Source organism: Ostrea edulis, chromosome 5 (assembly GCF_947568905.1).
Source record: "Ostrea edulis chromosome 5, xbOstEdul1.1, whole genome shotgun sequence".
Lineage (NCBI taxonomy): Eukaryota > Metazoa > Mollusca > Bivalvia > Ostreida > Ostreidae > Ostrea > Ostrea edulis.
In genome coordinates this window covers 2,664,868-2,681,833 of record NC_079168.1, presented here as the reverse complement: position 1 = coordinate 2,681,833, position 16,966 = coordinate 2,664,868, and the positions used below count along the sequence as shown (strand labels likewise).

The following is a 16,966-nucleotide window of genomic DNA, read 5'->3' as shown; positions in this document are numbered from 1 at the left end:
CAATATAAGTTCAATAACCCTATATTATTACAGATACTCCATTTTTTTTATTCGTTAGGCCGATTTTGACTACGGATAACTCCGTTTACCTGATCAGGATATAGGGCTCACGGCAGGTGTAACCGGTCGATAGGGGATGCTTACTCCTCCTAGGCACCTGATCCCACTTCTGACGTGTCCAGGGGTCCGTGTTTGCCCAACCATCTATTTTGTATTGCTTATAGGGGTTATTAGATTGATTACTGTTCATTATCTTCACCTTTCATCTGTGAACAGCTGAAGAATTTTAATCAGAATTTCGTTCTCACCAGATACATTTCTTATAGGAGTTATGAGATTGATCAATATTCGTTATCTTGGCTATCTTACGTGCTTTTAATCCATTTTCAACATGTCTCCTGTCCCGGGTTTAAATCACAACTCTGATGACGTCAGCCGTTTCTTAACAGGTCCTCTATTGTGACAGCTTCTCCCAAAACCAGTGACGTAATCCCGGGAATGGGGACATAGACCAGTGACGTAATCCCGGGAATGGGGACATAGACCAGTGACGTAATCCCGGGAATGGGGACATAGACCAGTGACGTAATCCCGGGAATGAGGACATAGACCAGTGACGTAATCCCGGGACAGGGGACATAGACCAGTGACGTAATCCCGGGAATGGGGACATAGACCAGTGACGTAATCCCGGGAATGGGGACATGTTGAAAATTGGTTTGAAAACAACTTGTCTATTGCGTAAATCCAGGCACATCCGAGTCGAAAGCTCGGACGAAGTACAAACCGTCACCGACTCCGGCATTTATACGTTTTCCAGAATCAAAGCATGAATGTTTGCGAAGAGAAGTCGATGAAAGCTATGCCTCTCGACTTCTCTCAACAGAATAGTGCAATACTCAGAACAGATATTAACAAGTCAAATTCACAAGGCCACGTTTAAAGGGGCATGAACATGATTTGAGCTGAAAATTTGCTAATTTTATTTTTCCATTTTCAACGTTTACATTGCTTAACTGGAGTACTTCTAATGGTCAGCAAAACTTTGAGCGCAAGTTGTTGAGTTACATGTGAGATACAGCATTCACAAATGTTTGTTATGTAAACAAGGCTCATGCCATGTTTTTATTTACATAGAAAATAGCATGAGATGTGCTAAACACTAGAACTATTAAATATTGTTCAGAATCAACATGTAATTTGAAAAAAATCTGCTTTAAACCAAACTTTTACTAGTACATGTATATCAACCTATGTAAACAAAAACATGACATGAGCCTTGTTTACATCAACAGATAATTGGGAGATTCGTATTTCTCTTGTAACTCGACCACTGACATTCAGATAGTTTGCTGACCATTAGAAATACCTAAGTTAAGCATTATAAACATTAACAAGAGGTCCATGGGTCACATCGCTATATGATTTTTGCACTATGTCATAAAGTTTTCATGTAAATGTCAACTTCTTTGGCCCAATGGTTCTGAACCATCACCGTGAACCCAAAATCATAAAGAGGAAGATTTTTAAAGATTTTCCCTGAATATTTCTATGTAAAACATTTAATCTGCACTATGTCAGGAAGCTTTCATGTAAATCTCAGCTGTTGTGGCTGATTAGTTCTTGAGGAGAAGAGTTTTAAAGATTCCCCCTATATATTTCTATCTAAAACTTTGATTCTCTATTGTGGCCCCATCCTATCCCAGGGGGCCATGATTTGAACAAACCTGAATCTGCACTATGTTAGGAAACTTTTATGTAAATCTTAGCTCTTCTGGCTCAGTAGTTCTTGAGAAGATTTTGAAAGACTTTCCCTATATATTTCTATGTAAAACTATGATCCCCTATGGTTACCCCAACCTACCCACGGAGGCCATGATTTGAACAAACTTGGATCTGCAAGTTGTCAGGAAGCTTTCATGTAAATGTCAGATCTTCTGGCTCATTGGTTCTAGAGAAGAAGATTTTGAAAGACTTTCCCTATATATTTCTATGTAAAACTATGACCCCCTATAGTTACCCCAACCTACCCACGGAGGCCATGATTTGAACAAACTTGAATCTGCAAGTTGTCAGAAAGCTTTCATGTAAATGTCAGCTCTTCTGGCTCATTGGTTCTTGAGAAGAAGATTTTTAAAGATTTTCTCTATTTATTCCCATGTAAACCGTTGATCCCCAATTGTGGCCCCATCCTACCCCGGGGACCATGATTTGCAAATTTCATGTAAATCTTATCTCTTCTGGCTCAGTGGTTCTTAAGATTTTTAAATTACCCTACCCTAATTTTGCATTTTTTGTGATTATCTCCCCTTTGAAAGGGACATGGCCGTTCATTTGAACACACTTGAAAGCCCTTCATGAAAGGATGCTTTTGGCCAAGTTTGGTTGAACTTGACCTAGTGGTTCTGGAGAAGATGAAAATGTGAAAAGTTAACAACGACGACGCCGACAGACAACGGACAAATTTTGATCAGGAAAGCTCATTTGATCCTTTGGCTCAGGTGAGCTAACAATGGAAAAAGAAAATTGGACAATTTTCAGCTCAAATGTGTCCATGTCCCTTGGAACTAGGGCTGGGACGATTCAGGGTTAGCTCGATTCGGTTCGGTTTCGATTCAGAACAGCACGGTTCGGTTATTTTCGATTCGGTTCATGTTAGGTCCAATTTATCTAATGACACCACAAAAATTAACAATTTTAATGAGTAGCATATTTGATTTTATTTTATTCAAGTTATATAACTATATGTCGTCATTTGTAAAGATCATATCTATTCATAATGACATTTTATAACTTTGATAGAAAAAAGAAAACACTGACAGTCTATCAAAATTTGTTATATCAATATGCTACATAAGTTTTGGATTATTAAACAAATCTATAGTGAATCTAAAATGTATATGATATTGCTTTCATTGATATGCAAAAATTCAATAATTCTATGAATTGAGAGTCTTTGAAAATCTCTCCTTTATTGATTTACTTCTCTCATATTAACTGTCAAATCTGTTTCATTACCTACGATGTTGATTTCATTCCACCACTGACAGAAATGTTATATGTCATGTAAAGATAAACTGCAATGATCTTATGGACCATATTCTGTTGGTATATGAGTGGTGAAAATGCTAACTCTCAACACAGTAGTGATTTAAATCTCTGTTGCATAATCAAAGTACTGAAAGTACTCATGGGAGTTGAACATTGTGGAAATTCAGTTAGAACAGATAGCACTGGAAGGATAGGGGGATAAATGACTGAATATTATCATGATTTTAGATACAAATCAACTGTTGTTGTTTTTCAAAGCGTTACAACAGCAAACATGGATAATGGAAGGCCCATGGGCCACAACGCTCCTCGAGTAACTGAAGTTGTGTTGTTGTTTTCTAGAATTTCACCCCTTTATATTCTCATGATAAATGTGACCACATATTATGGCCCAAACATTCAAATCAATATGGTTATCAATGCCTTGCAGTTATGAAGAAGTTTTTTCCCCTGTATATATACATTCAAGAGTCCAATATGCTAAACTGTCACCTGAGTATACTACAGTCCTGTAGAGGATCAATGGAATGGTAAATAATTGTATAATAACTCAAAATATATGAAATGCAAAAAAATTAAAAATCGTCTGGCATCGGAGATGCACAAACCGAGTTGAGCAAGGAATGGGCATAAAGGAAACCGGCAGAAAAGTTTGCAAGAATTATCAAGCAAGGAGCAAAATTTTGCGTACATAAATTTCAGCCGACTTAAATCCTTTGACCTTGACCTTTAACCCTTGACCAAAATCAATAGGCTAAGGGCTTCTTTGTCTCATCAAGGGCGATAATCCATCTAAGTTTAATTGAGATCCTATAATTTGTTAAAAAATTATAGTGCAGAAAACAAAATTTTCTCCAATTTCAGTCTATTTATAGCCACTGTGACTTTGACCTTGTGACCCCGGAATCGATAGGCTTCTTGTCTTACTGAGGGTGACAATCGATCTAAGTTTGATTGAGATCCTATAATTCGTTCAAGAGCTATGGTGTGGAAAACAAAATTTTCTCCAAATTTCAGTGTATTTATAGCCAGTGACCTTGACCTTTGACGTAGTGACCCCAGAATCGATAGACTTCCTGGTCTTACTGAGGGTGACAATCCACCTAAGTTTGATTGAGATCGTATGATTCGTTCAAGAGCTATGGTGCGAAAAACAAAATTTTCTCCAAATTTCAGTCTATTTATAGCCACTGTGACCTTGGCCTTTGACCTAGTGACCCCAAAATCGATAGGCTTCCCCATCTTACTGAGGGTGACAATCCATCTAAGTTTGAATGAGGTCCTATAATTTGCTCAAGAGCTATGGTGCGGAAATGAAATGTTGATGTGTGCCCGCCCAAAGGCACTTCATCAGATCATAAGCCGAGTTCGACTTCATCGCAACTCCACTAAAAATGAAACACTAGTCAAATAATGTTATTCATTGCCAAGGTATTTGGGATATTATACTGTGGCTCAAACAGGGGGTGAATGAACCTGACAGTATGGGAAGCATACAGTGGAATCAGACTTGTGATGCTGGAAATCTATAGTGATTAATAAACTATACATGTACAAGATCCATAACTATTTTTTTTTCAGTTTATGAGGGAGAATCCTCATGTCTCTTTCATCTGTAGACAAATAAACTGTAGACAAATAAACAATGTGTTTTGACCAGAGCAATTTCCAATCCTTTTTGCAGCATAAATTCAACATTGTGGCAACTGGGTTAAACTTTGATAGTGAAGTAATACATGGCAGCACCTTATCCCATGCTCTTAAAATTTCTGTTTGACACACACTCATGACATCCACTCAAACATTACAGAGTGCAGCAAAATCCCATTGTAATAGGGGATTCAAAATGGATAACTGGTACAAAATATGGTACATACTATTCGAAAAGGATAATGAATTTGACATATTGATGTCTTGGAAAAGGAAATTCTGACATCGGGGCTCTAAGCGTTTTCAAACATTGTCATTTGATAAAAGTGTTCTACATTTTTAAAAATAGAGATTAATATGTCTTTACATACATAGGTGAGAAAGTTTCCATTATTCCTAGCCGAGACATACCATGTATGCGCAAAAAATTCATAAACAAATATCAAAATACTCACGTAGAAAATGTGGACCTTACCGTCATCAAGCGCAGTGAAACACGCCATTTCGAGATTTTCGCCGACGAAAGCTCGGTAACAGTAATGAATAAGGTACACTCATTTTGTATCTATTTTGTGACTTTCTTTATTAAAAGGAACAGTTCTCTAATGTGTAACGTGCAATTACTACGTAATTCAATAACTTGAAGCATGAAGCAGTTTCACTTTGCAACCGGATATAAGAAATTTTATTTCGTATTCCGATCCCGATCGAAAGTTGTTGACTGGGAATGACGTGTTTTAATTCAATATACATGTAACATCGAGCATTTTTTATATCACATTAAAAAAAACCCAAATATATACACATACACAATGTTGTAGAGTTATTTCTTGTAAATTTTCTGAGGTTTCGCACCATATTCGATATTTCGCGCCACGGTGTCAATAGGTCTTGTGTGCAGTTGTTGTTCGTTTCCCTATCAATGTTTATAGGTGACGCTGAGCTACAAACGACAATTTTCAACCTTATCTTTTATTTTTCTATGTATATCAGTATCAATTTGATCGAAATCTTGTATTCAAATTGATTTGAATACAATATCATTGCATTTACTTACATGTCAATTATCAAAATTAGATTAATTCAGAAAAGTTACATGGATTATTTAATGGCGGATGTTTATAAAAGTTTATGTTGATTTACCTAGGAGTAAATCAGCTGACACAGAACCCCCGTTGACGACCACTATACAAATCAATACAAATTACTACGCAGAAAAGTGCGTGATGACCAAGGGAGATTGAACATAGTTCAACTCCCAAAAATCCGCATGTTTTCAACATCACTCGGACGCCATATTTGTTGTTTTGGTGTAAGTAAAATCTAAACCGAACCGAACCGAAATCCGGAATTTGTAATCGGTGCATCGAATCGAATGGTATGAATCGCGGTGTACCGAAATTTTCGGTGCACCGCACAGCCCTACTTGGAACCATGGACATTTTGTTAATTGATAAAAAGTGCTCAATTCGCTTTATGACCGGAAGTTTATGGATTCGAGTCCTACTCGTTAATGTGGTCGCGTCAAACGAAAGACGCAAATATAAAAACTTTGCAAATCCTTGACATGTAGAAGTGAGAATCACGTGTCTTTTGGATGACACCAATAAAACGAACCCCTGTGTTGTGACAAGCATTGCCAGGATAAATGAACCTCACTGCTACACTAACGGCCCTGAGAACCATACGTAGATCTGAATTTGTTGCATTTCACATACAGCTGATGACTTCCCGGTGTGAGTGAAAAAAAAGCTAGAAGGGACGTAAAACAATTCTGCAAACAACTGCAGTCTATTTGGTATGGTCTCTTGTAGGATTTGACTGTCAAAGTTATCTGATAGAAAATGTGACAGACGATCAACTCACTGCGTCAAGCAATTATGGTCCCCGTTATACTGCAATCGAAGCAAGGCTCTCTAACACACGTGGCTGGAGTCCAAATACAGGCCAGTCTGATCCGTGGATACAGGTATAGCGATGTGTAGAAATCACTGTCACATACAGCACTGTAACATACAACACTGTCACGTACAACACTGTCACATACAACACTGTCACATACAATACTGTCACATACAATACTGTCACATACAACACTGTCACATACAATACTGTCACATACAATACTGTCATATAAAACACTGTAACATACAACACTGTCACATACAACACTGTCACATACAACACTGTCACATACAACACTGTCACATACAACACTGTCACATACAACACTGTCACATACAACACTGTAACATACAGCACTGTAACATACAACACTGTCACATACAACACTGTCACATACAACACTCACATACAACACTGTCACATACAACACTGTAATATACAACACTGTAACATACAATACTGTCACATACAACACTGTCACATACAATACTGTCACATACAATACTGTCACATACAACACTGTCACATACAACACTGTCACATACAATACTGTCACATACAACACTGTCACATACAACACTGTCACATACAACACTGTCACATACAACACTGTCATATAAAACACTGTAACATACAACACTGTCACATACAACACTGTCACATACAACACTGTCACATACAACACTGTCACATACAACACTGTCACATACAACACTGTCACATACAACACTGTCACATACAACACTGTCACATACAACACTGTCACATACAACACTGTCACATACAACACTGTCACATACAACACTGTCACATACAACACTGTCACATACACACTGTAACATACAACACTGTCACATACAACACTGTCACATACAACACTGTCACATACAATACTGTCACATACAACACTGTCACATACAACACTGTCACATACAACACTGCAACATACAACACTGTCACATACAACACTGTCACATACAACACTGCCACATACAACACTGTCACATACAACACTGTCACATACAACACTGTCACATACAACACTGTCACATACAACACTGTCACATAAAACACTGTCACATACAACACTGTCACATACAATACTGTCACATACAACACTGTCACATACAACACTGTCACATACAACATTGCAACATACAAAACTGTCATATACAACACTGTCACATACAATACTGTAATATACAACACTGTCACATACAACACTGTAACATAAAACACTGTAACATACAACATTGCAACATACAACACTGTCACATACAACACTGTCACATACAACACTGTCACATACAACACTGTCACATACAACACTGTCACATACAACACTGTCACATACAACACTGTCACATACAACACTGTCACATACAACACTGTCACATACAACACTGTCACATACAACATTGTCACATACTGTAACATACAGCACTGTAACATACAACACTGTAACATACAACACTGTCACATACAACACTGTCACATACACACTGTAACATACAACACTGTCACATACAACACTGTAACATACAACACTGCCACATACAACACTGTCACATACAACACTGTCACATACAACACTGTCACATACAATACTGTCACATACAACACTGTCACATACAACATTGTCACATACTGTAACATACAGCACTGTAACATACAACACTGTCACATACAACACTGTCACATACAACACTGTCACATACACACTGTAACATACAACACTGTCACATACAACACTGTCACATACAATACTGTAGCATACAATACTGTCACATACAACACTGTCACATACAACACTGTAACATACAACACTGTAACATACAACACTGTCACATACAACACTGTAACATACAATACTGTCACATACAACACTGTCACATACAACACTGTAACATACAACACTGTAACATACAACACTGTCACATACAACACTGTAACATACAACACTGTCACATACACACTGTAACATACAACACTGTCACATACAACACTGTCACATACAACACTGTCACATACAATACTGTAACATACAACACTGTCACATACAACACTGTCACATAAAACACTGTAACATACAACACTGTCACATACAACACTGTAACATACAACACTGTCACATACAACACTGTCACATACAATACTGTAACATACAACACTGTCACATACAATACTGTCACATACAATACTGTCACATACAACACTGTCACATAAAACACTGTAACATACAACACTGTCACATACAATACTGTAACATACAACACTGTCACATACAACACTGTCACATACAACACTGTCACATATAATACTGTCACATACAATACTGTCACATACAATACTGTCATATAAAACACTGTAACATACAACACTGTCACATACAACACTGTCACATACAACACTGTCACATACACACTGTCACATACAACACTGTCACATACAATACTGTCACATACAACACTGTCACATACAACACTGTCACATACAACATTGTCACATACAACACTGTCACATATAATACTGTAATATACAACACTGTCACATACAACACTGTCACATACAACACTGTCACATACAACACTGTCACATACAATACTGTCACATACAACACTGTCACATACAACATTGTCACATATAATACTGTCACATACAACACTGTCACATACAATACTGTCACATACAACACTGTCACATACAATACTGTCACATAAAACACTGTCACATACAATACTGTCACATACAATACTGTCATATAAAACACTGTAACATACAACACTGTCACATACAACACTGTCACATACAACACTGTAATATACAACACTGTCACATACAATACTGTAACATACAACACTGTCACATACAACACTGTCACATACAACATTGTCACATACAATACTGTAATATACAACACTGTCACATACAACACTGTCACATACAACATTGTCACATACAACACTGTCACATATAATACTGTCACATACAACACTGTCACATAGAATACTGTCACATACAACACTGTCACATACAACACTGTCACATACAACACTGTAATATACAACACTGTCACATACAATACTGTCACATACAACACTGTCACATACAACACTGTCATATACAACATTGTCACATACAATACTGTAATATACAACACTGTCACATACAACACTGTCACATACAACACTGTCACATACAACACTGTCACATACAATACTGTCACATACAACACTGTCACATACAACATTGTCACATACAACACTGTCACATACAATACTGTCACATACAACACTGTCACATACAACACTGTCACATACAATACTGTCACATACAATACTGTCATATAAAACACTGTAACATACAACACTGTCACATACAACACTGTCACATACAACACTGTAATATACAACACTGTCACATACAATACTGTAACATACAACACTGTCACATACAACACTGTCACATACAACATTGTCACATACAATACTGTAATATACAACACTGTCACATACAACACTGTCACATACAACACTGTCACATACAACACTGTCACATACAACACTGTCACATACAATACTGTCACATACAACACTGTCACATACAACATTGTCACATACAACACTGTCACATATAATACTGTCACATACAACACTGTCACATACAATACTGTAACATACAATACTGTCACATACAACACTGTCACATAATACTGTCACATACAATACTGTCACATACAACACTGTCACATACAACACTGTCACATACAACACTGTCACATACAACACTGTCACATACAACACTGTCACATACAATACTGTCACATACAACACTGTCACATACAACATTGTCACATACAACACTGTCACATATAATACTGTCACATACAACACTGTCACATACAATACTTTAACATACAATACTGTCACATACAACACTGTCACATACAACACTGTCACATACAATACTGTCACATACAACACTGTCACATACAACACTGTCACATACAATACTGTCACATACAATACTGTCATATAAAACACTGTAACATACAACACTGTCACATACAACACTGTCACATACAACACTGTAATATACAACACTGTCACATACAATACTGTAACATACAACACTGTCACATACAACACTGTCACATACAACATTGTCACATACAATACTGTAATATACAACACTGTCACATACAACACTGTCACATACAACACTGTCACATAAAACACTGTCACATACAACACTGTCACATACAACACTGTCACATACAACATTGTCACATACAACACTGTCACATATAATACTGTCACATACAACACTGTCACATACAATACTGTAACATACAATACTGTCACATACAACACTGTCACATATAATACTGTCACATACAATACTGTCACATACAACACTGTCACATACAATACTGTCACATACAACACTGTCACATACAATACTGTCACATACAATACTGTCACATACAACACTGTCACATACAACACTGTCACATACAACACTGTCACATACAACACTGTCACATACAACACTGTCACATACAATACTGTCACATACAACACTGTCACATACAACATTGTCACATACAACACTGTCACATACAACACTGTCACATACAACACTGTCACATATAATACTGTCACATACAATACTGTCACATACAATACTGTCATATAAAACACTGTAACATACAACACTGTCACATACAATACTGTCACATACAACACTGTCACATACAATACTGTCACATACAATACTGTCATATAAAACACTGTAACATACAACACTGTCACATACAACACTGTCACATACAACACTGTAATATACAACACTGTCACATACAATACTGTAACATACAACACTGTCATATAAAACACTGTAACATACAACACTGTCACATACAACACTGTCACATACAACACTGTAATATACAACACTGTCACATACAACACTGTAACATACAACACTGTAACATACAACACTGTCACATACAACACTGTCACATACTGTAACATACAGCACTGTAACATACAACACTGTCACATACAACACTGTCACATACACACTGTAACATACAACACTGTCACATACAATACTGTCACATACAATACTGTCACATACAACACTGTCACATACAGCACTGTAACATACAACACTGTCACATACAACACTGTCACATACAACACTGTAATATACAACACTGTCACATACAACACTGTCACATACAACACTGTCACATACAATACTGTCACATACAATACTGTCACATACAACACTGTCACATACAACACTGTCACATACAATACTGTCATATAAAACACTGTAACATACAACACTGTCACATACAACACTGTCACATACAATACTGTCACATACAATACTGTCACATACAACACTGTCACATACAACACTGTCACATACAATACTGTCACATACAACACTGTCACATACAACACTGTCACATACAACACTGTCACATACAACACTGTCACATACACACTGTAACATACAACACTGTAACATACAACACTGTCACATACAACACTGTCACATACAACACTGTCACATACAATACTGTCACATACAACACTGTCACATACAATACTGTCACATAAAACACTGTAACATACAACACTGTCACACACAATACTGTCACATACAACACTGTAACATACAACACTGTCACATACAACACTGTCACATACAATACTGTCACATACAATACTGTCACATACAATACTGTCACATAAAACACTGTAACATACAACACTGTCACACACAATACTGTCACATACAACACTGTCACATACAACACTGTCACATACAACACTGTCACATACAATACTGTAACATACAACACTGTCACATATAACATTGTTACATACAACACTGTAACATACAGCACTGTAATATACAACACTGTCACATACAACACTGTCACATACAACACTGTCACATACAACACTGTAACATACAATTTATATATTTGAAATATTTATACATGCAATGGGATATATCAGTAAGGATAATGGTTATGAATTATATGTTTGATTTACATTCCTATATTTGTATGATAATTTTGAATGCCCGAAAAATCTTATCTTGAACACATTGTCGCATCTGTCATGGGCGCTATTTTCAGGTGGACTTCGAAAGGGTAGTTAGACTTAAAGGGGTAGTGACCAAAGGACTGGGGGAAACGTCACTGCTGGAGTGGGTGAAAAAATATCAGGTGAAGTACAGCGACACGGCCTCGACATGGACAACGGTCATTCACGGCGCCTCTAACGTATGTCAACATTTCATTCAGCAAATGCAATAATTATTTGTTAGGTTTTAATCTAAACCAGGATACATTAAATCATTGTGACACATGCTTGTTTTCATGCAGTATCTATAAGGAGACTGTGGAAAGTTTATATTCCTCGTGTGACTTAATCTACTATACATGTATATACAGTACTTACTGGTACCTGCACCTACCATTATATTACATGTACAAGATATGTACCGGGGCTGTGTGATACCGATGTACATGTACAAGATATGTACCGGGGCTGTGTGATACCGATGTACATGTACAAGATATGTACCGGGGCTGTGTGATACCGATGTACATGTACAAGATATGTACCGGGGCTGTGTAATACCGATGTACATGTACAAGATATGTACCGGGCTGTGTAATACCGATGTACATGTACAAGATATGTACCGGGCTGTGTGATACCGATGTACATGTACAAGATATGTACCGGGGCTGTGTGATACCGATGTACATGTACAAGATATGTACCGGGCTGTGTGATACCGATGTACATGTACAAGATATGTACCGGGGCTGTGTAATACCGATGTACATGTACAAGATATGTACCGGGGCTGTGTGATACCGATGTACATGTACAAGATATGTACCGGGGCTGTGTGATACCGATGTACATGTACAAGATATGTACCGGGGCTGTGTAATACCGATGTACATGTACAAGATATGTACCGGGGCTGTGCAATAACGATGTCATTGATGTCTTACATCCAGCTGATGTCTTCAACATTTCTGCATAACTTTGCTTACTAATTATTGTACTATTTGTTCGCCAGTTTTAATATTCGTCTTTTACGTTTTACTCCAGTTAGATGCAATGTACCTTGTATTTATTACAGCCAATGAAAGCATTTTTTTTTCAAGAAAGTCTTACATCTATGTAACTATACTTAACAACTTTACAATAGTAAAACTGTTACTTGAGTGAGTACTTTTAAAGTTTACTATGGGAAGTACTTTGATAAACTGTAATAAGTACTGACATTTAATATACATTTAGTAAGTACATGCAGTTCGAGTTACTAAAGTATATATACATAGGTTCACAATGGGAAAAAAAACGTTGATCTTTCATTTAACAATAGAAAAAAAACGTTGATCTTTCATTTAACAATAGAAAAAAAACGTTGATCTTTCATTTAACAATAGAAAAAAAATGTTCCATTGATTTAGTAAAGAGAAGAGTAAACATATTTCATCAATAAATAAAACCATGTAATATATTATAAAAATTAGACATTATAATTATAAATTATTTAGATTTCAGAAAAATCACATAATGTAGATCACATATATACATATCTGAAAAAATAATAATAAGCCGCCATCTGTCCTTATATCGATCATCAGGATGTTTATAAGATTGGAGAAATAGATTTATGTTGTTCAACAATAACAATTCTTTTATATCATTATTGCATTACATTCTTTGGATATCATTATTGTTTGATAATGCCCCCCCCCCCCCGTTTCTTCGTATCATCGTTTAATGGATACGTATCCGACTCGGCACTCCACGTGATAGTATTAGCGTTTGATAAGGACACTCAATTGATAGAACATCCACTCTTTTGATAGTATAATTGAGAACATTCACTCTTTTGATAGTATAATTGATAGAACATTCACTCTTTTGATAGTATAATTGATAGAACATTCACTCTTGTGATAGTATAATTGAGAACATCCACTCTTTTGATAGTATAATTGCCTAATGTTACTCTACTCATAACATTGTTTTATAATGAATTAGTTTGATTAACCTGAAATCAGTACTCCAATCCCACGCTTGTGAAGCCGTTTTGTATTTTACAGGAATTTACCGCCAATAGCGACCCTTCTACCCCGGTCACAAATGTATTTCCGGTAGAGGTCAGTGCTCGATATTTAAGACTGTATCCCACGGACTGTAACCAGTATTGCAGTTTACGTTTCGATGCTATTGGATGTGAAGGTAATATTTTTACCACCTCAGCGTGACAAAAGGTTAACGCCTCCTTACAAATTCGTTTCACATACCTAAAATACGAGAAGGTAGGGGGTGGGGTGATACAAAGAGCATAAGCACGAAACATTCTTTAAGCTGACTTTAAAATGCTCATTGTTGATTTTTTTTTCAAGTAACGCCTACCACTACATTTCCGCCAGAAACGACTTCAACCACGAATGTGCAGATAACTTCCTCTACGCATGCGCCTATGACAACCACAACTCCAAGTACACTTCACCCAGAAACAACTTCAACAACGAATGAGCAGATAACAAATTCCTCTACGCATGCGCTTATGACGACCACAACTTCCAATACACTTCCACCAGAAACAACTTCAACAACGAATGAGCAGATAACAAATTCCTCTACGCATGCGCCTATGACGACCACAACTTCCAATACACTTCCACCAGAAACAACTTCAACAACGAATGAGCAGATAACTTCCTCTACGCATGCGCCTATAACGACTACAACTTCAACATCTTCATCAAGTACACGGCTCCATACATCTTCACATGCATCCACAACACATGTGGTGACATCAACACAGCAACAAACCACGTCTACAATATCTTCATCGTCAGGTCAAGCCATGGGAGCTTTATGCCCGTGTCCATGCCCCCAAGCAAAGAATTTCACCATGACACAAGCAGAACTAGAAGTTTGGCTATTAAATATAAGTCGAAATTTGGTGATCCCTAAAGAAACGATATCCAGCTTTATAAGGACCAAAATTTCCGTGCAGGATAGCAGACCGGAAATGGTTTGCGTCGGGTCATTAGGGATAATTCTTTTGTGTTTCATCGTCAGTTGTATCGTTCTGCCGGACCTTTGCACATTTCTCCGATTTCTGTATAACTTGCTGGTATCCAAGACAAATATGAATTGTTTCAGAAGTATTTATAAAACGTAATACAATGTGGCATCAGACCGTCATCTACGACCGTCTGTTTCTTTATCTTTGTCGGAGATGGAGGGGGGGGGGGGGTACCTATTATATCAGATAACTTACTTTTCCCTCTTTTCTTTGGATTGTACCAAAAACTCTCTGATGCCAAACCAAACTAATTAAAATTGCACATTTTGATATTGTATAGCAAACTACTTGTGGGCGGATCAAATAATCTGAATTTAATTGGATTGGTGGTCCAACTGACCAAAATTTAGAAAGTAACTAAACATGCAATGTTTCCTTTACGGGCATTGAACGCTAATGATAGTGAATTCATTAATTAAACTGTTAATTGATATATCAATGCATGATATCTACCCTTTAATTATATGGAATATAAATAATATGTACCTTGCTGGGTGCTAATTGTTTGGGTGTCAAATGAGTGGATTTGTCGTTCAAAGTTTAGCGTGAAAGTAATAATTTCGAAAATCGCGAAACGCGGGTGATTCGGAAAATTCTAAATGACAGTATTTTTTAATCTTATTTTGAAATTAACTAACCGCATTGGTATCATCACATTTTGAAACAGTGTGTAAGCTAAATTAAATAAAGTAATTTGTATTCCTGACACTTTGTACTGGCGCATAAATGTCTTCCCATTAGAGTTCTCCGCCCTTTATTCAGACTTGCCTATACATCACGACGCTGTTAACAAAAATATTTTTTCGCGTCTTCTTTGGGGTGTAATTAATTTCAAAGTTTGAATTCATTTGACTTGTATAGAGTAGTAATCATTTTATATAACACAATGTTATTAAATACAAGAAGAGCTCAGTTTACAACCTGTCAGTGTAGAATGGAAGAGAACTATACTTTTGCGCATCATCACTAAAACAAATAGAGAACTTTTGTCGCTAACATTTGCCGAGTACTAGATGGTCCGGAAACCATAAAAATAGTTATGCATTCCTTCAACAAGAGGCCCATGGGCCACATCGCTCACCTGAGTCACCTTGGCCCATATCTGAAGACTTTCCATATATATTTGCATGTAAAACCTTAGTCCCTATTATGGCCCCAACTACCCCTGGAGGCCGCGATTTTTGAAAACTTGAATCTA

At 36.9% G+C, this 16,966-nt stretch overlaps 1 protein-coding gene across 1 annotated transcript; it reads left to right on the top strand.

The window, feature by feature from the left end:
- The first annotated feature begins 6,349 nt into the window (after positions 1-6,349).
- LOC130054498 (uncharacterized) lies at positions 6,350-16,966 on the top strand. Its single transcript, XM_056164462.1, has 5 exons — positions 6,350-6,389; positions 6,516-6,670; positions 12,770-12,916; positions 14,771-14,909; positions 15,077-16,966. Exons 1-5 carry the CDS (start codon positions 6,350-6,352, stop codon positions 15,862-15,864), a joined length of 1,269 nt encoding a protein of 422 aa, XP_056020437.1. The 3' UTR covers positions 15,865-16,966.